Source organism: Citrus sinensis, chromosome 8 (genome assembly GCF_022201045.2).
Source record: "Citrus sinensis cultivar Valencia sweet orange chromosome 8, DVS_A1.0, whole genome shotgun sequence".
NCBI classification, from domain to species: domain Eukaryota; kingdom Viridiplantae; phylum Streptophyta; class Magnoliopsida; order Sapindales; family Rutaceae; genus Citrus; species Citrus sinensis.
In genome coordinates this window covers 29,698,539-29,721,978 of record NC_068563.1, presented here as the reverse complement: position 1 = coordinate 29,721,978, position 23,440 = coordinate 29,698,539, and the positions used below count along the sequence as shown (strand labels likewise).

The 23,440-nt window shown below is 34.1% G+C and overlaps 3 protein-coding genes across 5 annotated transcripts; 2 read left to right on the top strand and 1 right to left on the bottom strand.

The window, feature by feature from the left end:
• Window positions 1-10,374: 10,374 nt before the first annotated feature.
• Window positions 10,375-13,482, bottom strand: LOC102610433 (laccase-4). The gene is made up of 6 exons (XM_006488418.4): window positions 13,342-13,482; window positions 12,425-12,576; window positions 12,057-12,301; window positions 11,830-11,958; window positions 10,792-11,715; window positions 10,375-10,693 (listed from the first exon to the last, which is right to left on the bottom strand). The coding sequence occupies exons 1-6, from the start codon at window positions 13,432-13,434 to the stop codon at window positions 10,563-10,565; spliced, it is 1,674 nt and encodes a 557-aa protein (XP_006488481.1). The 5' UTR covers window positions 13,435-13,482; the 3' UTR covers window positions 10,375-10,562.
• Window positions 13,483-17,931: 4,449 nt separating this feature from the next.
• Window positions 17,932-21,039, top strand: LOC102609697 (protein NRT1/ PTR FAMILY 8.1-like). Of its 3 annotated transcripts, none has more exons than XM_025102074.2 (5): window positions 17,932-18,191; window positions 18,615-18,782; window positions 18,864-19,081; window positions 19,345-19,907; window positions 20,028-21,039. In XM_025102074.2, the coding sequence occupies exons 2-5, from the start codon at window positions 18,674-18,676 to the stop codon at window positions 20,860-20,862; spliced, it is 1,725 nt and encodes a 574-aa protein (XP_024957842.1). In that variant the 5' UTR covers window positions 17,932-18,191; window positions 18,615-18,673; the 3' UTR covers window positions 20,863-21,039. The 3 variants fall into 3 exon arrangements, with proteins under 3 accessions (XP_024957842.1, XP_052288332.1, XP_006488478.1); XM_052432372.1 differs by having other exon boundaries at window positions 18,595-18,782; XM_006488415.4 differs by having other exon boundaries at window positions 17,933-18,191; window positions 18,591-18,782.
• A 241-nt stretch (window positions 21,040-21,280) lies between these two features.
• On the top strand, window positions 21,281-22,377 carry LOC102609430 (hypothetical protein). Its single transcript, XM_006488414.4, has 2 exons — window positions 21,281-21,446; window positions 21,637-22,377. Exons 1-2 carry the CDS (start codon window positions 21,413-21,415, stop codon window positions 22,077-22,079), a joined length of 477 nt encoding a protein of 158 aa, XP_006488477.1. The 5' UTR covers window positions 21,281-21,412; the 3' UTR covers window positions 22,080-22,377.
• The last annotated feature ends 1,063 nt before the right edge of the window (window positions 22,378-23,440 follow it).

The window sequence follows — 23,440 nt, the reverse complement described above, 5'->3', positions numbered from 1 at the left end:
CATCATGTTTTGCACTATAATTTGGTAATATTAGAATCCTTACTTTTGGGGCTACACATTAATGAGATTATTATAAGCAAAAAGCTTTCATTTATGGTAAATTTACAATTAAAAATTTAAACAACTAAAACTTTGACATTAGATCTACAGGAAATGAAAATTCCTTCGCCAGCAATAGTGCATTATATTGCATAGCTTCGACAATAAGAATTCTAATAGTATCAAAATATGCTTGTGATAGTTGAAGGTAAAAGAAGTTTATTTTAATTATCAAAATTTAAATTATTAATTTAATGTAAATATAAAATAAAAATATTATCTTATACAATTTAGTGCATACTACACTAAACATAACATTATATCACAACTACTATGATATAATATAATACCATATACTACAATGTGCGTAACACACTCTTGATTCTTTATCTGGTCAATAAAAATACGTGTACCTGTAACTATTATAAAATCCACTGACCAAATCTGATTAAATAGTTTTTAATTGCCATAACATTTAATTGTTATTAAAATGTTTTAAGATAAAAAAAAAAACTTGTAACTCCTTTTTCCTCTTTTACTTTTGGGAGGCGGTGGAGTTCATGAAGTCAATTTCAAGAAGTATCGGCTAAGTGAACAATCGTGATCAATGTTAAATTGCACTGGCCAAGTTGATGCTGTGGGCCCCGAGACGGTTTCAACTCTCTGATTGGCCAGCCTCCCACATTATTGTTTTGGGTTACAATCTCAAGGAGCTCAATCAGTCAGAAGTGACTGTTTTTATTAGGTGTCGCGATGTTATTGGTAAAAGATAAAGGCTGATTTACTCTTTACTCTAAAATTGAATCTGAAGTCAATTAAGCTGGGCTTTGTACTGGGATATTTATTAAAATAATATATTGATAGTATTAGAATTCAACGGCTACTATGACACGGTATTATAATTACAACCGTAGCTGACTTAATTATTATTAAAAATTTATATAAAAGACAAACATTAATTAAATTAAATTAAAATATCTTATTAAATCATAGACACCAACATTTTTAATATATAATATAGTTAATTTTTTATAAAATCAAAATAGTTTTGAATTAATGAAGAAAGGGGAAATTAATTATCTAATAAAAATAATTTTATTTGTGAAAAAGTGTGTTTACAAAATTTACTTTGAATGATAGTGATTTAAGTAAAGGAAATAAAAATGAAAAGTGAGATTTCTTAAGAATTTATAAAAAGGAGTGGTAGAAGCTCGGCTCTGATGAAAAATTCACCACCGCGCACAACAATGGAATCGCACTTCGTGGGGATCGGCTTTTGTCCAATTAGGTAGAGCCACGTATGAACCCAAAACTCTAATTTTGGGTTGTTGTTGCCGCGGCGGAATAACGCAACCATTCACCAGCCAACCACCGCCTCCATCTCGCATCAGCAATCGCTTTTTTTACAGTGATAGTTCGTGCTCTACGCTCCTTCTCGGCGTGTGCATCACACCTGCCAATGAGCTAGCAGAAGTGGTTAGGGCATCTCCAATACTTAACCCCATTTTGGTGTAACACCAATACCAAAAATATATTTTTTCACACCAAAAAAGAATATTCTTCTTTTTATTTTTTTTTAATTCTCAAGAATTAATTCAATTAACACAATATATTACTATTAATATAGATAATTAAGTAATAAGTAATTTTATATCGATTAACAAAAAAATATAGAAAATTATTAAATTTACATTTAATTAACTAAATTAGTACATTATGAGAATTAAACATTACATTAACATAAAAAAATACAATAACAATAATAATACTCTAGTTATTCGAATTACTAAATTCATCCCATAACTGATCAATTAGTGCATTTCGAAGTGCAATGTGAGCCTTTTTATCATTGATTTGTTTGTGTCGAGCAAGAAATTATTGAAATCTAGTATTCTCATCTACCCTCATATCAACGATTGGTATTGGCGCTTGCATCCAATCATTAATTGTTGCATTAACATCACGTTCATCTTCAATTATTATATTATGCATAATAATGCAAGCAGTCATTATATCATGTAACACATGTTTGTTCCAAAAACGTGATGGTCCAGCAACAATTGCAAAACGTGATTGAAGGACTTCAAATGCACGTTCTACATCTTTCCGACATACTTCTTGTTTCGTGGTAAATGATTTCTTTTTAGGAACTCCAAATGCATGTTCTACATCTTTCTGACATGCTTCTTGTTTCATGATAAATAATTTATTTTTAGGACCACATGGATCATGGATAATTTGTACAAGAGTAGATCATTTTGGGTAGATGCATCAGCTAAATAATAACCCATATTATATGCAATCTAGTAATTAATGTTATTGTCATTTTATTTTTATTATTAATTTTTGTGTTGAATTTTTTTATTTAAAATATTAGTATAATATTCAAAAATTAATAAATAAAATAAAAATAACAACAACAATAATAATAATAACTTAAAATATTATATAAAATATGATAGATATGTAAATAAGAAAAAGTAATAAGGATATTTGAGACTTTTTCTCCATAGCACCAAATGAATAGTGTTGCACCATGTTTGGTGCAATACTATTTATAACACCATTTTGGTGTTGGTTTTGGTGTTACATTAGAGAAGCATTTTACACCAAAAATAATATAAAAAATGATTTAGTATTAATTTTAGTATCACATTAGAGATGACCTTAGGTAATTCTAATTTTACCATCGCTCTTAAAATCCATAATATTCACTGGTCTTTAAAAGAACAAATTTTGATTTCTCATTTCTAATTGAAAACGAAAACAAAAGCAATTATTCCTGCCAATCAAGAATCGAAAGCGAGATTATATTTTCACATTTAAAGCTGATTTTTTTTATAAAAAAAAAAAAAAAAAAAAAAAAAAAAAAGCAGTTCGGTTGGGTCCAAGTGTTTGGGCATGTTAGTTGTGACCCCACACGTTTTGTTCATTTTGCTTTGTCTAGCTAACAAGGCAGGCTTAACAAATACAACAAATTACAACAGAGGGGGCGGTCCCCTTCCGATGTGACCAACTGCACCTTGTCCTCTCTCACTTCCGCACTTATTTGACCTCCCATTGGCAAAATGCAGCCCCCCACACCCCACATTCACGTACATCCCCACCACCCCCACTATTTTCCTTTGCTGAGCTCCCCCTCCTCAAACTTACTGCTCACACATTCATTTATGGCCTCCTTCATACTCAATTAATTCTTATTCACTCTTGCTTATGCCTTCTTGTGTTTCGACATCTCATTTCTAGGTATGTGTTAGTTGTTTATATATAACAAATAGAGAGCGATACTCTTGCACTCTACTAATATTCCAATAATGACATGACCCTTAAAAAAAAAAAATCTTGTAAGGGTGTTTTGGTTATTTAACCTCTGGTGGCTATGAATCTCCATGTCTGCATTTCTAGTTGGTTAGAATTTTCTTTCTTTCTTTCTTTTTTAACCCTAGGGAAGAAGAGTGTGTCCAAAGAGAGAAAATTGTTACTCACATTTCGTAAATGAAAAGATTGTCTCCAAAGAGAGAATTAAAACTAAACCCCATAATATTTTTATGGAGTCTCAAACCCCTTACTCTCATACATTGTAAGTATAAGGGTTCTCCCACTAGGGTAAAGGTTCATTGATTCCATATGGTTAAATGTTAATTGCATTAAAAGGACCAAATTGCTATTTTGGAGATTATACCATGACCCATTACTCTATTAAAGCTTAATTATTTCCTTTTACATGTCATTTGTTGCTATTTTGGTTGTGTACCTTCCTAAATCTTCGCCCGCCATGTGTTTACTAGTTCAAAGATAAATTGATTTATTATACTAATCCAAATCATTGAATCATTGTATGTCGAGATCATTGCATGAATGGTAAAACTGTTGGTCGATGTAGAAGTAGTCTTAAAAAAATTATTGTTAAACAAAAAATTATCTATAACTAAGAATTAATGAGACAAAAGAGATTCTAAGAGCTCTTAATGTATTAAATTTATTACTTTTTATGATATGAAGTACGTATAACAGAATCTATTTATATATTATTGATGACTGTTCATCAAACATTTATATATATATATATGACTCTTAAGTTATAAGGAAATTTATGTCTCTTAAAAATTAATCATATCCTTTTATCCTTTAAGAAAGTAGTTATAATTTTTTTAAAACTGTATTGACTTACTTTACGAGATATATTCCTTATTAATAATTATGTCCACAATACGTGTTATATGCAACATTAATCAGAAACACTGTTCTTTTTTCTCGAAAGACAAGAGTTCAAAACTTCAAATACGTAATTCATTGCTCTTCTATTTATAGGTTTGAGGTAGCCTGGTGAAGATTTGTGAGCTACGATATATGAACTTATTTGAATTCATGTCTCATATTTTTCAATCACATCTAGACTGCTAATCTAACTTGTATTGTTCGTATCGTTCGTTGATTTTTTTATTTTTTTTTAGCCACATTAGAGTTGAATGAATTTAAAGTTCCAATAAATCTTGCTGTAATAATTTCAGAAATTAAAACATAATCTAATAAAGAATAATGATGACAATTGAAGCAATGTGACCACGATAATCATTGCAGTCTTTTTAATGGGGTGGCTGCCTGCTGGGGCACACTTTCAAGTACCGAACTGACTTGCTCTGATCTTTTTAACTCTTATTATTGTTCACTCACTCCATGTGTAATTTGTTACTTTACACTTCACTCTCTTAACGCCATTGGAGCCCCACCTCTAAAGTGAATTTGATGGATGGTGAATACATGCATTCATCAATATTCACTTTGTGGGACTTCACTCTCTCCCTTTTTTTTTCTTTTTTTTTAATACCTTTTCTTATTGTCGCTTTGTGGAAATCCTTTGACGGACGTGAATACATGCATTCATCAATAAAGAGATTATTTTTGGTTTAAAATTACAACAATTAATTTTATCTCACAATTTTCAAGTAAATACATTTTCCTCTTGTTTAACAACATGCTAATGCAGGAGAAATCTCCTCTTGTTTAACAGATTTAAGTAAGAATTCTCTTTCACCAAAAGATTCTTTAAATGTTGAAGAGAGTGACTTCTCCTCTCATCAAAGATTCTTTATGTTATAAGGTTCAAGTTCCGTTCTCATATGGAGTCACTACTTTGGCCACTTTACCCTTAACGGACCAACCCAGTGCGAACAAAAATTAGTCTAGGTTGTAGTACATGCTTAAAAGTGTTTCCCACAATTAGAGCCCACTTAAAACTACCTCGTGGTTCAAATAAAATAATAATAATAATAATAATAATATGTTATATTTTATATTGCCATTATAGAAAAGAGAAGTTTTATAACTTATTGTTGAAAAAATGGAGTGTAATTGAATTTGGTAAGAAGAATTTTATTAAAATAAACTTATTTATATTTGAAGAGTCTTTTGAGAGAAATTCTTTTATTTTTTCGTCCTTTTATTTAACATTTAAGTTAATAAATAAAGATTTAAAAAATAGAATTAGAAGTCTTTTTGTTGATTCTCTAAGTTTCCACTTGTAAAGAAAGCAAAGTAATCTTTTAAAAAGCAACATCTTTGATTTACGGATTGGTTGGAATTGGAAATGTATGTGCGACTTGGGCGAATTTACCTAGAGCCTTTTTGTTGAACTCGCCGACGCCATTTGAAATGAATCAATTCTTTTTTGGGTTTTTGACGGAAGTATAGAAATGGTAATGGAATCAAAATAAACTTTTTATTATCTGCACAAACTCAATCCAAAATCCCTTCAAACCGGCCTTAAAATCTATACCGAAACAACGCCCGGAGAAGTTGACAGCGAAAGCGACGAGTGATGTGAGAAAGAAAGAAAATCTCCAAGACCAGAAAAACGCAATGAAAAAATGTAACAAGGGAGCTCTTTGGCAGCAACGATGCGGTCCAATTAACGACGAAAAGTGGGGATTTTAATTTTGATGGCATTGTTGAGTGTTGTCTTCGTGGGGGTTTCTTTTTTTTTTTTTGGGTTAATTTCATGAATGAATGGTGGTAGCAGAGAATGAGATGGCAACAATACCCGCCCGGTCCGGACCCGGACCGTACCCGGGCGTTGCGGGCCGGGTAATACCCGGCCCGGGAATGAAGCTGGATCGGTCTTGGGTATCACTTGATAAATCCAGAACCCGGATTTTATTAAAAAAATTATAAAATATATATTATTTTAAATATTTTATATTTATTTGACTCATTTATTATATATACACATAAAATATTAAAAAATATAAAATTCGGGTACCCGAATTAAAACCCGGCCCGGACCCGGACCCGGACCGGTTACATCCGGGTAGGGTCCGGTCATGGCAATACCCGGACCCGGCCCGGGGTTTTGCCATCTCTAATGGGGTTCCATCTAGTGCTTGTCCAATTTGCAATGGACATGGGGAGAATGATGAATCAGAGCTGTGGCCTGTGGGTGCGTTTACAGATAAAGGAGAAAAAATGTATATTTTTTTTTTCAATAGAGATTATACTGATTCTTAAAAGTTAAAAGTTATTATAAAAAAAGGAAAAAAAAGAATTTCCTATTAAAAAAGAGAGGGGGTAAGTTACGTGCACGTAACTTACGTCCTCCTCATAACTACAATATCCGGGACTAGGTACTGTAGTCGTGAAGGAGACGCAAATCACGTGCACGTGACTTAACGCCAGCCATTAAAAAATGAAATTTGATAATATTCTATTCAACACCAATATCAAGAAGAGTTGATGAGTTTTAAAATATGAGTGTATCACTTAATTTCATTAAACAAAGGGAGATTTGGCTTATTTTCCTTAAACATCAATGTGTATACTACTTGTTAGGGACCAAATTCATATATGCTAATCTTTACATCATCTGAATTTTCAGTTATTTTCACATTATACAAACAAACAAAATAAATTAAAATATACAGTCAAATTAAAAAAAAAAACGATGTTATCTCAAATATATGGTAAAAAAATCATAAAATTAAACAAATTTTACTCCCGTGCGAACTATAAGTCCTGATTTTTTTTTTTCCCCTCACATTTAAAAACTCACGAATCGTGAATTCTCTTTCAACTGCATCTCAAAATAAAGAGTGATTTCACAATTCAGAAGGCAAATTGATCAAATGATGTAAGAACAACTGAACAAGTGGGGGAATTCCTGGCCGCATAGAAGGGGAGAGATGCTTTTTGTGTCACATGTAACATGTTCTTTTGCGTCACCGTCATCTTTTTTTGGGCACCTCGAATCTCGCATCCCCAATTCAATGGGACAACGGGTCCATTAACTACTAGTTAGTATGCTGAGGTGTCTAATTCTCCTTATTGCCCCTCACGACTTCCCTTGCCCATAATCAATAATTCGTGCGTCGCTATCCTTATCCCACCAAAATATAAAGTTACAAACACATTTAACTTGTGTTTGGAATTGAAGTCAGGTAATCCTAATTTAAAAGGTACTGTTTTAAAATATGTGATAAATAAGAGTGATTATAGTTTAAAAATTATATTAATATAATTTTTTATTTGTATAATAGGAAATTTATTATATTTTTAATAATTTTATTAAAATTATTATTTAAAATTTATATTTATTATATCTTATTAATTTTTTTTATTTTATAGTTATAATTTTTTTTTTTTTTACTTAAGATACAACACCTCAATTCTAAATAGAATCTTAATATTATTCGCTTATTTCATCTTTCCGTAAGTATCTAACTATCTACTATTTTTCACTCATGCACAAAGTTGCCCAAAGCCCAAAGGCAACGAACTCACTCTCTTGTTAATATTAAGGTTGGATTCTTGTAATTTTTAAGTTATAATATTAAAATATTTATTAATTATTAATTGTTATAATTTAAAAATTAAATTAATTTATTCTATTATTTATATGATAACAATTATAATATTTTTATTATTTTATCTAAATTATTATTTAAAAATCATATTTACTATATCATTATTAATTTTTATTTTATAGTTATAATTTTTTTTTACAACAGCAATAACTTTTAAACTATAAAATTTTAATACCAAACAAAGCCTTAATTTTTTAAAAATATAATAGTAGTATTTTTTCTAAAGTTAAAATAAATTTCTTCTTAATATGAAAGTAATACTTTTTTTTTATTTGAGTCGTAATAGAATATCAATAATATTCTAATTGTAGCTCAAAAGAAATTATATATACAAAGTCATTTCAGTTACGGACATTTGTGTAATTTTCTTTTTTCAATTCGAATGTGCGCTGATTATTAGTGGCTTAAAACACTTTACTAAACTTGTTAATGATTTTATAAACGTACGATTTATGCTTCTCACGTGCAATCTCGTGTCGGGAATCCGGTTTCAAATAAAAATTAAAATATTTTTTTTAAAAAACTTGATGGGTATGATTGAAAATTACATAATAATCTCTATTGGAACTGTTGCTCTTGTCACTTATATTCTTTTATTCTCTAAATATTTATATTAAAATCTAAACATGGGGAACGTCAGAAAAATAAAATGAAGCTGTTGTTTAGTTTTTTTTTTTATCATATAATATTACAATTAAATGTTGCCGGCTAGCCCCTGGTTCACCAAATTGTTGGATGTGCCAAAATTAATCAAAAGTTGCAGCTAGTGCTTGTATAAAATAATCGCAATCATTCCTTCTGATGCCCTGCATTACAACTATTCTTTTATTTCTTATGCACTAAAATCAAACATCTTGAAATTCAATTATTTTTTTTGTACCCATGAAGCTTGCAATTTGTACAAATGAGTGTATGATCATGTTGTATATATCTATTAGTTACAAAGATTTCCATTTAACTTTAAGTTAAATTTTGGTATAGTGGTACTGTGGTTTCGAGACTATATCAGATGTAAAACAAAAACTATATTGATAGAGTATTTGAAGACGAATTCGTCTTATAAAAATTGAAACCTTATACTTAATGAGATCAAATAAATGAGTCTCAAATGATAATCAAGTTCTAATTCATCAAATATTTTAAAAAAAATTTAGATCTCAAAGTCTCAATCAATAAATCCAACTATTGAACGATCATTATCCGAAATTCAAGATTAAAAAAAAAAAATCATGATGTAAAGTCGAAGTACAGATTAGCATTATGTCAATATTTATTATCTGTCCACAGCCTATATTATATTTTTTTCGTTCGTCTGTAATTTGAGTAATTGTCCCTTGACACGCAAAAGGGGGCGGGGAGGCCGGGGCCGCCGCAAAAGCAACCACAAAAAAAAAGAAAAAGAAAAAAAATGAAGTGTCACAATTACAATAATTGAACGGTGGGGGTCGAATAAGGCCACAGGGCGGGCTTTGCCTAAAACGGCTGGGGCTACCACCACCATTAAAAACTTTTTTTGCCATTAAAGGAAGGATTCCATCTTAATGTTGGTTCTCTAAAGGTCAAAAAGTCAAAGACAATTTTCTTTTTCATTTATTATTTAATAACTTGCGCACGCGCGCCGATATGCGTGTCCGCGCATCTACTCAATTGTCATTCCCCCCCGCGCGTGCCACTTTCCACAAATAATAATAATAAATTAATAATAATAATAATAATTCCAACAGGTACTGATTGGATGACAAAAATAAAAAATTAAACACTCTTCCGCTCCAAATATCGCAAGTGCTTTGGAAAATTTTCGAACTATGCATTAATGTTTTAACTCGTGCCTATATGCAGAAAAAATGATTCAAAAATTTATTTCATTTTATTTTTTTTTTCAAAAAGAATATATTTGTGCTAACTTTTTTGTTCTTTAATTTAAGTAACTTTAATTGTTAATTCTAAAAGCAAATGTATTTTATATTGGTCCGACACCAATATAAGCGCAGGTCATTTTAATTCTAGATCATAAATCAATATTGGATATAAGTTATATTTAATGTCGAATTTAAGGTCAATATCCATCAGCTGATTTGTATGGAAGAAAAAAGAATTAATCTCACAATTACGTTTGTACAACGGATACCCAAATAAGACATGGGTCTAGTCTTGAACCGGAAGCTAAGAAATACGAGCCGTGGCCCAAATGAATCATTACTCTCATGCCGCCAAACAAAAAGCCTGACACTGCCAAAACGATGAGGCCCAAAGCTAATATTTTGCGATTAGCTGCCGACAAACGAGAAAATTATTGGATGATTGCTCAGAGAATTAAACAACGAATGCTTTCAAAGATTTCAAGTAAACAAAATATGTATATAATTACATGCACTGGAATACATATCCCGCGGGAAACAATCATGATACATTAATTCCCAAGAAAGAGAGAGAATAACAGAGAAGTTAAAAAAAAAAGGAAAAAAAGAAAAGGGCGAGAAGAAGAAGAAGGTTTCACTATCATTTTACTCAATTCTGATTAGCTTGTTATAGCATTCTCGAAAGAACTCGTCTTATTAAATCTTGACCGTTCAGTAATCTTTTCTTGTCTGTTGCTTTTTCACTTATCTATATGTATTGGTTAAAAAAGACTAATTTGATTTGTATACTTGGAATCTTGGGCTTTCGCTAGCACTTCGGAAGATCACTCGGAGGCGGCAAAAGTGATTCGTTCGGCCCTTTTCCATTGTCCACAATAAATGCCATCTTCAGTCCCCATGTTGTGTGCACTTCCAAATGGCAATGCATGAACCAAACTCCTGTAATTTTTTTTTTTTTAAATGGCAACATTAGAAAGTAAAATTATTTTCAAATCAAAAAGCTTTTATAAGAAGAAAAAAAATTTGAGTTGTTATACCTGGGTTGTCTGCTCGAAACCTGATAGCAGTCCATCCACCGGAAGGGACGCCAATCGTGTTCCTTTCTACAGGATCAACAAGATTGAATTTCTTCGGATCCTTTTTCGAATTGAAGTTCCCTAGCCCTCTTCCAACCTCGAAAAAATTGAAGCCATGCAAATGAAGGGGGTGATTCTCGGGAGCAATCATGCCAGTATCTTGTAACACCAATTGCACAGTAGAATTATAAGGGAGCCTATAAATCCTGGTCCCATTATTCGTCTGGAAATTCGCTGGCTGTGTGCCTGTAAAGTTATAAGTCACCGGCGGGTTCCCTGGAAAATCATCTGTAAAAACTCCACCGATTTTGAAGAAATGAGCTTGCAGAAGAGAAATGGTAGGCATAACAAAAGTGACGTTGTTAATGTCAGCCACGACGCGGCTGCCATTGACACAGGTGGCACAAGGATTGATTCCGAGGCCAATGGTGAAGAAAAGAGAATGGTCAATCTTCAACGGGACTCTGGCGGGGTACTTTTTCGAGTTCAAGCTTCTGAGCGAAGCAGTAAAGTTGGCGGCGACCGGGGTGGCGTTTCTAGGGGGCGGGACGGTGAGGGTGGTGGCGGTGCTACCGAGTGTGCCGGAGTAGTGAACGGTGGCGGTGGCGGTCTTGTTGTCGACTAAAATTGCCGGGGTGTCCAGGAAAGGTGAGGCAGCTACCAAGTATTTCCCAGTTGCATGGGCAGCTGACAAGAGAACGTTTGTGGTTTGCCCTGGGGCTATCAAAACGGTTTCGGTGTTGAAGGGTTTTACGTACGCTGCATCAACTTCAACGACTGTGAGTTTATGGCCGGCGATTTTAAAGAAGAGCTCTTCATTCAGTGCAGCGTTGATGAGTCTCAGCATGTACGTCTTCCCGGATTCTACTGGCAATTTGAATCCTCCTGGAAATAAGAGTAATTAATTCTCAAAAATACATAAATGAAAATGAAAATATTTTAATTTGCACTTGTTTTATTTATTTATTATTATCTATCATTTTTTTAATATTTATTTACCCTGCGAAGGGCAACTTGAAAGAGGCCCTGGATGTCCATTGATGGTGTGAGCATCTGATACATTCGGGGCCAAGCCAGATTTCAAAGCTTCGTTAATCACAGCTTCAACATCTGATTTCCACCATTCCGCTACAAGTACAAATATTAAAGAACCATTTATTGTTAATCATTTGTTTAGAAAATTATATTTTTATAAAATTACGAGTGATTGATGTGTCCAGGCTCACATAATATAACGGTGACTTCTTTATGGGGCTTGGGGAAGGGATAAGGAACGCCGCGTTTAGGCAAGATGACGATGGCACCATGGACTGTGGCTCTGAGCCAGAGGATGTGAGCATGCCACCAAAGTGTACCCCTTTGGCCGGCAAGGGTAAAGTTGTAAATATAATTTTGGCCCGGTTGAATGGGGCACTGTGTTATGTAAGCCGGACCATCGGCCCAACAGGTCCGCAATTGCCTCACTCCATGCCTGCGTGCATCATGCCACATAAAAATTAATTAGGAATTACGTGAACGTGCGGGTGATCCCCTTAAAACACACGTGTAATAGATTTTGAAATCAAACTGAGAGTGGTGGGTTGAACTCGCTCACCAGTGGATGCTGACATTATATTTGACATGATTGACGACTTTTACGAGCACGGTGTCGTCTTCTCGGGCGACGATGGTTGGACCGGGGAAATATCCGTTGACGGTGACGATGGGTTTGGTTGAGCATAATCTAGTGGCGTTCTTCATCACAACCTGCAATATGATGAAATCATCAGTGTTTGTAATAAATATGAGCCGCGCCGTATGGTGGGCTATGGTCACCAAACTTTTAGTGGTGCCTCAACAACACCACCACTCTGCTGTTCGATCAAGACTTATTAGCTGAAGACTTTAGTTAATTATTTAATCAATTTAATTACCACCTCTTGTCATTGATTAATTTTCAACCTGTGCTCAATTGAACCTTGTTAATTCGTTTCAGCTGTTGATCAGTCACTTCTAATCGTAGAAATCTTTTCGTGATAACCGGCATTAATTTTAAATTAAACTAATTGAAAATGATTTAAGGTAAAACAAGACCATCAACTTGACAAAAGCTTGCATGCATGCATGCATTTTCTTGTAGCAGTGGCTTTTAATTAATGAATCACCTTTGAAAATTTCGTCCTAAGTCTAATTTTCACTTGATCAAGTAATGAATTACTTCAAAATAATTATTCTCCCAATCGAAACGTAAACATGAAGCTCCTCAGAGCTTCCCAGCCCGACTCATTCAAGGCGGGAATAGAAAAAAAAAAAAGGAAAAGCACTTTTCATATGGTTTTCAAAGCTCGAATTACTTCATTTTGGTCTACATATGTCATGTAAGTGGTGGGGGGGGGGGGGGGGGGGGGAACCCAAATATTTGAAGAAACTAGCTAGCAATTGGAAAACCATATTGTCGAAAGCTATCTCGTTATGCATGCATGAAGAAGAAGCACCAGTTAATTATTAAGTGCTTTTGGAGAAAGTGCTTACATTGAACTTGTATTCTCGAACCATGCATTGGACCGATGCCGGAAACAGGCAAGCCACCAGCAACAGAACTCGAATCCACCGAACCACCTCCATTTTCTGCTTCCTAGTGTCTGTCTTTCAAGTTTCTATCGTATTTTATTTTTGTGCACTTTGGGCAAAACGACCAACTCAACTTATAAAGAGCTCACCAAAGACTCTGCTCCCATGTCGTTTTTACCAGTTAGGTAGATACTGTCTACAAAGAATACTTGAGAGTCAAGCTCTGCATTCAAAAATATGTTAAAAAAATAAGAGAAAATGACGCTAGACTTCTTAAGTTTGGCCCACTATACATGTAGATTCTCAACGTTTCAACCATGGAGGCACAAATTCCCTTTCGTTAATTAATTTATTTATTTTTGTTTATTTCGGATATCATACCGTCAGACTATTATTAGAAATCTACGTGGTGATAGGATTGATTTCACCTAATTAGGGTCCGTATGTAGATTAGGCGAAACTTTAAGGGTCCGAGTTTTCTTTTCTCAATTAATAATTAAAAAAATGAAAATCATGAATTCTTTTATTATTATTATTTTTCTTGTTTATTACACAAAGTAGTTATAAGACACTTTTGGAAGCGAAGCTAGTGTGGAGCTTTTGTGACATTTTTCAATTGACTGGGTGGTTTGGTCCAACCGTATTGGGTAAAGTACACCCATTCCTCAGCTAACTTAACCACAATTTTCAAGTAGCAGAATGTAGATTGGTTCCTCTTTTAGGTCAAAAATATGACCTAGGCTCGAAAGTTGGACACAACCCACTTGATTTTCACTTGTTTTAGCTGATCTTTTCGTTGTTTTGGATTAAAAAGAAAAAGAAAAATACCTTTTGTTCTGTTTTCGTCGTCAGGATTATCATAATCAAAGGTACTAGACAAATATATGCATGATTGCTATTGTGATTGGTTAGAAAAAGTTAAAAAGTATAATGTAGAAAATTAAGATATGATTATTAATTGCAAAGAGTAATGTGACGAGTAGCTAGTTTATGCGGATAATTTAGATTTGGAGCTTCATTCTTTATGTAGGGGTGAAAAGCTGCTCTTTTGACTATTTTATAAAGTTTTTTTCACAATTTCTTTGGAGTGTTACATGTGTTTGTGTGTTTTTTTTTTTCCATTTTTTTAAAAAATAATTACCATGCCTTGTTGGTTTTAGTTTGAATTAGTTGATAACAGAGGGTTATGGGTGTAGTTCGATTGATCATGAATGTATTTTGAGCTAATTACTCGAATCTAAGTAATAATAAGAAATGAATTTAGGTGTTTAATAGGTGAGCCTCAACCCCATCCAAACTTTTATACGGAAAAAAGTTGGAAGGAAACAACCTTAAAAATGACTATTATCAAACAGGTTGCCTCATAAAAAATATGGACTAGGACAAGAGATCATAAATAAACGGCCACTAAGTAGAGGGAACTAACCAAACATGGAATCTTACACATATCTAACACCATGCTAGATAAACTACATGCTTGACCCAATAGCTTATAAGTCCTCAACGTCAACTATAAGCACTTAATTCTTGATTAATGATCAAACGAAGAATATATTTGTTGTCATTATCATTAATGTAAATTCTAATGTGGTTTAACTAATGGCTTAAAATTTTCACCACTTGATGTATATGTGATGGAAACATGCTTCGAGAAGAGTAGATCTGAAAAGCGAGGCGGCAGACGAGTTTGCTACGATAAAATGCATGTTAAAGATATTCAAACCAACTAGTTCAAGCAGCATGCATGTAGTTAAGAAATCCTTTTCATGGATTGTTGCAGTGGGGAAGTTTTGTTTTTGAAAGCTAAAGATTTATATTATAGGGTGGGTACGTAACAGCTCATCTAATCATCCTATTACCTTGTGTGTGTGTGTGTGTGTGTATAAGCTGAGATTTCACTTTTAGGGCTTGATCATTTTATCACACATGTTGATCATTCTCCTAATTAATAAGTGGGTTTTAATGATTTAATTAATGCGTTGTAGTTTTCTCTTTCAAAGTAAGGGGGAAAAGTGATTTTGTTATTCTTTTTACAATGATTTCATCATGTATAAAAGGTTGTTCTTTAAGCAATCATATTGGGGACCAATTTAAAAGTACTTGAGTGGAGTTCTAGATAGCAATTTGTGTTAGTTTTGCAACATCCGAGAGGTATCGAAAGATTCAGAAATTGAAAGTGTGGAAAAGTTTGGGAAAATGTATAAATTGTGAGGTTTAAACATTTTAAGTTTTAAGTTTTTTAAAATCTTATGGTTTTAAAATTTTCACGAACTTTTCCTACATTTTAAAATTCTAGACTAATATATATATATATAACATTACAATTATACAAACAATACATCAACTGATTAATTTATAAATATAGTAATTAAAGTTTATTATGTCTTCATTTTGTCTATTTTTTCTGTTTAAATAACACTGCTCTTAGACAAATATATTAATACAATTCCCATGGAAGAATAGGTTGGAATGAAATATGCACTAGCGATTCATTTTGAAAGATGTCTTAATAGCAACTAACATTCACACCATGCAATAAAGCTCTACTTGCAGACTCTTCAAATTTGTTGTTTCTTCATAATGGCCCCATCCTCAAGCCAATAACCCCAATTCCAGTAAAGGCTTGAATCAAAATTTAGTAAATCATGGATCTAACCAGTAGAAATTCGGGTAAATGCCATTTTTTTTTAAATTATATGAGACTAATGCTTAGATTACAACTCATATTATATGAGATTACAATTGATTTTTTTTTTTTCAATCAGATGATTACTGCGACTAGTTTACATTAATTTTTTTATAGCACTGTCCCAATTTTACCATCTCTAACATTCGAGAGGTGTCTACACCACTCACAATTCGGGAAAAAAAAAACTACATTCACTTAATTATATACTATAATTAAAGAAAAAAATAAGTTCCTATGTGCGTTGTGGGAGCTCGAACTGCTGCCCTCACAATAGTCACTTGCCCTTTGGTAAAAAAATGTAAAAAAAGAAAATCTTAATGTCCACACATCATAATTAGCCATCATAATCTTGGTACATAGTAATTCTGAACAGTTTTAATATTATCATTCCCAAAACAACATCAGCATTGATTTTGAAAGTTTTTATCAAGAGCTTATCTAAGTCCGCATTTTAAAATTACAGACACAAGAAAAACTTTACTGAGAAATATTTCCAATATTTTCTGTAATATGTGTAAATTGTGATTGTGTGAACAAGAAGCCCACCGCCAGCTGCAAACAAAGTGCCGGGCACGGGGCATCATCCTTGGTTCAATCGTCAATATATTATTATTAAGAATAATTTTTACACTTCAAAACAAATGAGAAACGTGTCTCTCCTTCCAGTTGTAAACCTATATATATATATATATATATATATATATATATTGTCATTTTGATGGAAAATTCAACACCCAAGAGCTGCACTATTTTTATTGCATTCACACTTGATAATTCCAAAGCTGTTCACATCGAATCAATAATACGAGATTTCTTTTTTTGATTAAAAATATTCCAGGATTATTTAGTAAGCCTCACATTCATCATTTAATTCCAACTAGTAGAACTTTTAATATTTTTAGTTTTTTTTCTTAATTAATGAATCAGAAAATAGGATTAACTATAGAAATAGGAGACCACATTGGGACGGACGATTCTTCATTGCTCTAATTATTAGAATACTTTTAATACATAAAAATCCTGTATAATAATAAATTTAAAAAAAAAAACAAATTATTTGATTGAAATCTTATATGTTCGCTCTCCTTCAAATTATTTTATTTCAAAAATTGTTCACTGTATCATATGATTCCATACGTAACGGAGATGTAGACACGCAGCTACAAATAAACAAGTGATTACGGAGTGTTCCATATAGAAATACGAATTAATTAGTCAATTAAGTAGACTCAATAATTATTAATTCAATGATTACGGCTGGCTTGTGAAGAAGCATGAAGCTGGATTCTTGGTATAAGTAAACAACTAGGAGTCTTAAAGATGATGAGATCCATCAAAAGCTTGTTAGAATTTGAATTGAGGTTTACTTCCTCCTGCACAATAAATTTGGGTTGAAAAATACACTAAGGTAGGCGATATTTTGTTTTTATTTTAACTTGCTTTTAAAGTAGTTGCCATCATCTAGTTTTAATATAAACTAAATAATGCGGTATTAACATTCATATTGCTTTGTGAGATCAATAACTGGTCGGATATGAATGTCCATATTTTTGTAAAATACTTGCAGATTTCAATTAGTCGCTAGGGACTAGCTAATACGAAAAGATGCAACATTTTTTATACAAATTATTTTGTTAAAACTCATTATCATTACTTACTAGCAATTAGCCTTAAGAATGCACCCCATAATGACCCTTGATTTTTGCAATATATGGATAAAGCGAAAACGTTGACTTGGCCTCCCCTAGTTTCTGAAATCAACATGTAAGCAGTGAAGTCTGCTTGCCGTGCTGTATCTTGTATAGATTGGACCAATAATATCCATCTCTTTCATTTTCTTCCCATTATTACAAGCTTTTCTTCCTTTCACATTGTGTTAGGAACATTGAAGTCAAAGCCTTTAACTAAACAAAGAAGGCAGCCACCACTGCATTTGTATTTTCTACGTCAACTTTACTGTTTATTGATTGGACCAGCTAATAAGAGCTCACCCTTAGTTCATTCTTGAGCAGTGACTAATTTTTTATGCTATTAATTAGTCCTCGTATTGTCTAGTGCTCGTGCAACTAATGCTGCTTCTGAGTGGACATTTGGATACATTGCATAACTTGCCAAGATTCAGGTATCAATTTTTCTTTTTCAGTTTATTTATTCATTTATTTATTTTTCCTGGGTTGCTGTAGTACTGTGTGTTTTGCTTTGCCTCTGCAACAGAATTATTGTTGTGAGGATTTGAATCGGTTCTTGTGTGAATGAGTCAAAGTAATTTATTATTTTTTTTTGGTTTCTGAACTTGGGTCGTCTTAAACTCTCTAATGATTCAGTTCTTCGTTGTACGTTTTCTAGGAAGCACTTAATCATTACTTTCTTGAGTCTGAAAATCAACTGGGTTAATTTTGCGCAGCTGGATTTCTAATGGATTTTGTTTTGCAAATGAGCTTAAATTTGCTAGTGATAGATAGTCGTGTGTTCCGTGGCATGATTCTTTATAAGATACTTTTGTGCACAATGTTTACCGCAGATAGGCACATCTGTTTTTGAATAGATCTCTACAAAAAGAAAGAGAGAAAGAAATAATCAAGCTTTCAAGTAACTGATAAAGCGATGGGAGAAGAAGAAGATATTTACACGAAAGATGGGACATTGGACTACAAAGGAAACCCAGCGGATAAAACAAAAACTGGAACCTGGAAGGCCTGCCCCTTTATTTTAGGTACTTGTTTTGCTTATCTCTTAATCTATGAAAATGGTAAAAATCCAGGAAATGGTTTTAAGTTTTAGTTTCAATGAACAGGAAATGAATGTTGTGAAAGATTGGCATACTATGGGATGAGCACAAATCTGGTGCGTTACTTCAAGCACCAGTTAGATCAGAGCAGTTCTACAGCTTCTAAAAACGTCTTGGACTGGAGTGGAACATGCTACATCACGCCATTGATTGGTGCTTTTCTGGCTGATGCGTATCTTGGAAGATACTGGACCATTGCCATTTTCTCAATCATTTATGTTATTGTAAGTTACTAAGTTTCATTAGCTTGGAGCACTTGGTATCTTGTGGCTTGGTGTTAACATTCTACTTGTGTTTAATTGAACAAAATGGGAAGGTTTTACTTTCCCTCGAGTTTGTTTGCATATTTGATCGAATTGGTAGAGTCTTAAAATTACATTCAGTGTCTAAATTTTCAAAATATGGTAAACCTGAGCTGTAGGAGCAAGGTTTTCGTTGAATCTTTGTTCTTTCTCGGTGATTAATAAGAATATTAATTTTCATTCAGGGAATGACTTTTCTAACGGTGACGGCATCAGTCTCTGGCTTAAAGCCAGTATGTCATGGTCCTCGTGGAGAAGAAACTTGCCAAGTAACAGATGCACAGAGTGCAACTTTCTTTGTAGCACTCTACCTGATAGCTCTAGGCACCGGCGGGATTAAGCCCTGTGTCTCATCTTATGGAGCAGATCAGTTTGATGATGCTGATGAAGCTGAGAAAAAGCACAAGAGCTCTTTCTTCAACTGGTTTTATTTTTCAATCAATATAGGCGCTCTTATTGCTTCTTCCGTACTTGTCTGGATACAAGATAATGAGGGTTGGGGATGGGGATTTGGCATTCCTGCTGTCGCAATGGCAATTGCCGTCGTAAGTTTCTTTTCAGGTACTCGATTGTTCAGGAACCAAAAGCCTGGAGGCAGCCCTCTCACACGCATCTGTCAGGTGGTGGCGGCATCCATAAGGAAACACAAAGTTGAACTACCTGCTGATAAGTCTCTTTTATATGAGACTGCTGATGCTGAGTCTAACATCACAGGTAGCCGCAAGCTTGATCACACGAAAGATTTCAGGTTTGTCTCTAACTGATTAGCTGCATTTGCATTAGAGCTGGTGTAGAGATACAGTATAATCTCATGTTAACCATTACAATAAACTAAACATTATTCTTTCTTACCTATTACCCATTTCAGTTTCTTCGACAAGGCAGCAGTAGAGATACAATCAGACAACATAAAGGAGTCCGTAAACCCGTGGAGACTCTGCACTGTTACCCAAGTTGAGGAGCTGAAAGCTATCGTAAGGTTGCTTCCAATATGGGCCACTGGCATAATCTTTTCTGCCGTGTACAGTCAGATGAGCAGTTTATTTGTGTTGCAAGGTGAAAGAATGGACACTCATGTTGGGAACTCTAGCTTCAAGATCCCACCAGCATCGCTGTCTATATTTGACACTCTCAGTGTCATCTTTTGGGTCCCTATCTATGACAGAATCATTGTCCCAGTCACAAGGAAATTCACAGGTCACAAAAATGGCCTAACTCAGCTGCAGCGGATGGGCATTGGCCTCTTTATATCCATTCTTTCCATGATAGCAGCAGCAGTTTTAGAGCTGATAAGACTCAGAATGGTGAGAGAGCACAATTACTATGACCTTCCAGAAATGCCAATGTCGATAATGTGGCAAGTTCCACAATACTTCCTCATAGGGTGTGCCGAAGTCTTCACATTCATTGGGCAGTTGGAATTTTTCTACGAACAAGCACCCGATGCCATGAGGAGCCTATGCTCCGCTCTCTCACTCACCACTGTTGCGCTTGGGAACTACTTGAGCTCTTTGCTTGTAACTATTGTTACCTCGATAAGTACCAAGAACGGCAATCTTGGATGGATACCGGATAACTTGAACCGTGGTCACCTCCATTACTTCTTCTGGTTGTTAACGGTGCTGAGTGTCTTGAACATGGGAGCTTACCTTTTGGTGTCGAAGTGGTATACATATAAAAGGCCAGTGGGGAGTCTTCGTTGATCGTGTTGTAAGCTTCAATATATCTGCTCTGGTTATGTAAATAAGTTCATTCTGCTTAAAGAAAAACATTCTCTTCATTGTAGTGTTTTTGTATGTTGTGTAACAGAGTAATCATTGTCGTCAGAAAAAAAGTGAACCTCAAGTGAATCAAAGCAAATTTCTGGACTTTTTAGTAAATTGAAGTGTGACATTATTTTCTACTAATTTTTTTAACCTTATAATATGTATTTTCCTAAATTATTCTTTAATATTGAAATAATCTACTGTGAATTACATTGTCATGGTGGAAGTTAATTTGACTTGTGGGTTTCCATTTTGCAAAAATTAATTGGGTGTACAGGAGATCAAGTAGTAAAGAAGTAGACTTTATAGCTCCCATGCAATCATGTTATGCCACGTCAGCATTTTTCATTTGACCCTAAGTCCTTGTGAGTTGTGATTAGTCCAAGTAACATTACATGTTCTAAGCAGTCGCCCTCCGCTTCGTTTTAAATCGTCATCAAGACATCAAAATTCACAAAGTTGATCGAGAATCTGATCTGCAGGCAGAATGGTTCTCAAACGATATCAAAGAGCCAAAACAGGTAATACCCAGGAACCCAAAATCTCTAAACAAACTGTTTCGTCACTTGATAAGTCGATTAAACAAATTAAAAGGTTGCCTGCCTCCGATTTGTTCTATAAAATGCTTGAATCGAGTGCACTCCAACTGTTCGATAAAAAGTTTGACTAATTAACTGTAAAATTATATACCTACTCCGTTGCATCTTTCAGGTTTCGAAGCATTGAAATCCTTTGATGCCAACAAGTACCTAAAGAAAATAGGCCTCGGCAAAGAAGACTATTACTTTTGGAAGCAGGTAGGCAAGGCTTTGCTTTGCACATACACGTTGTTTGGCGTTGCGTGGATTTACAACGAAACTTCACCGTTGGGTTGGTGGACACTGAAGCCAAAGCCAAAGGAGGAAAAGGAGCTAGCTCACCTCTATGAGAGGATAAAGTTTCCGTACCCAGGTGATACAGATGCCATGGAAGAGTTCCTTAAGAAAGGTGGCATGATTGGGTCTGTTATTGGGCCAAAAGGAACGATTGAATCTGATAAAGTTAAGAAGGAGTTGCAGGACAAGCATTTTGAGCTAGAAGCTCAGAAGTTGTGGTTGAGGATGAGGAATGAGGTCATTCAAGAGCTCCAAGAGCGGGGATATGATGTTGAGTGAGTGAGCAGTCTAAGCTTTTTCTGAGCAAAATTCAACGTGTTTATTGGATGAAATTATAAGAAAAATTAAATCCCCGATCCGGAGAGGACTCTTATCAGTTCATGTATGTACACTTAGAACAGTGTGGCTGATCCATGCAATGGCTTGATTGCTAGAGATGTTTGATTTTAGGATGTTAATGGTTAATGACTTTTGGTAATTCTATATCAACTTTCTTGCTCGATCACCAAATTTGATGTCCTTTTCATTTAAGTTATTTTATGATGAAGAGAGATATATTTGATCTCTTGTTTCATTATGAGTTGTCTTCGAAACTCGACTCCTTGAAATGGAAATTATACTCTTATTACATTTAGAACAAATCATAGGTACAATTAGCTTTCATCCAAATCTCACCATTTTGCCAATCTTGAGAAGAAACAAATGTGATAAACAGCTGAAGCTACCCAAATAATGATGTTCAAACCAGACTTTATGAACAAAACTTATCTTAAGTTCAATCACTCGACTCCTAAAGGTAAATTTGTTATCGGTATTTGTTCTTTTATTGCAGCGAAGGGTGGGCTGGAGAGAAGCTTCTTGTTTCCTATCATGCTATAAAGTTGAAAAGTTGTCGAAGCCCATTTTCAGAAGATCGTCATAATAAAATTTATATTGTGAAGTCTAGTGTCATAGGGAGTAATATGCTGGAGGTTATTAAATAAAAAATTGGGATGAATACTTGACACGACGCCACTCTAGGGAACAGTGTCAAGCAGAAGCTATGGGATCCTATGCAGATATTCCAATGGGTTGGTTCATTTAGCTAATAAAATACAATCACATAGCAAACAGACGAACAATTGTTGGCACGTGCCCCGTGGGGCAAGGCCCATGGCTTCTCAGTAGGATCCTATGCAGGATCTTACACATTCGTTTCAGAAGCCAAGGTTGCAGCTCAACCACCAAAATAACTGCTAACAATAACACAGCCGTAAAGGAGCACCCAAAAATAAAAAGCTGAATTGAGCGTGCGTATGCCTCTCACTGAATAAAATGTACTACTAACTGGCTGTGGCCATAACTGCCAAGGATATTAAGATGCCTTAGCTGCTATTTAATTAAATGTATAAGCTCACATCCAATTCTACTCGAAGCAAAAATATCCCAGAAAGCATAGAGTAGCAGTTAAATTGTAAGTAATTTGAAACATCAAGACAATGCAGAGACTATCCATGTTTGTCAAATTCCAATTCAAGTTGATATTGAATATATACATGCATTATATATTGTACAAAGTAGTATTGAGGAACAACCACAAGCTTCATAAGATACTGATTAGTACTCACGATACACAGGCCACGGAGCCCTCAATCTGAAAG

Excerpts from the sequence above, each read along its gene's own strand:
- LOC102610433 (XM_006488418.4), bottom strand. The coding sequence starts at position 13,434 with ATGGAGGTGGTTCGGTGGATTCGAGTTCTGTTGCTGGTGGCTTGCCTG. Across the intron at positions 12,577-13,341 it reads TTCGAGAATACAAGTTCAAT|GTTGTGATGAAGAACGCCAC; the intron begins GTAAGCACTTTC and ends ATCATATTGCAG. Across the intron at positions 10,694-10,791 it reads GTTTCGAGCAGACAACCCAG|GAGTTTGGTTCATGCATTGC; the intron begins GTATAACAACTC and ends AAAAAATTACAG.
- LOC102609697 (XM_025102074.2), top strand. The coding sequence starts at position 18,674 with ATGGGAGAAGAAGAAGATATTTACACGAAAGATGGGACATTGGACTAC. Across the intron at positions 18,783-18,863 it reads GGCCTGCCCCTTTATTTTAG|GAAATGAATGTTGTGAAAGA; the intron begins GTACTTGTTTTG and ends TTCAATGAACAG. Across the intron at positions 19,082-19,344 it reads TCTCAATCATTTATGTTATT|GGAATGACTTTTCTAACGGT; the intron begins GTAAGTTACTAA and ends ATTTTCATTCAG.
- LOC102609430 (XM_006488414.4), top strand. The coding sequence starts at position 21,413 with ATGGTTCTCAAACGATATCAAAGAGCCAAAACAG. Across the intron at positions 21,447-21,636 it reads ATATCAAAGAGCCAAAACAG|GTTTCGAAGCATTGAAATCC; the intron begins GTAATACCCAGG and ends TGCATCTTTCAG.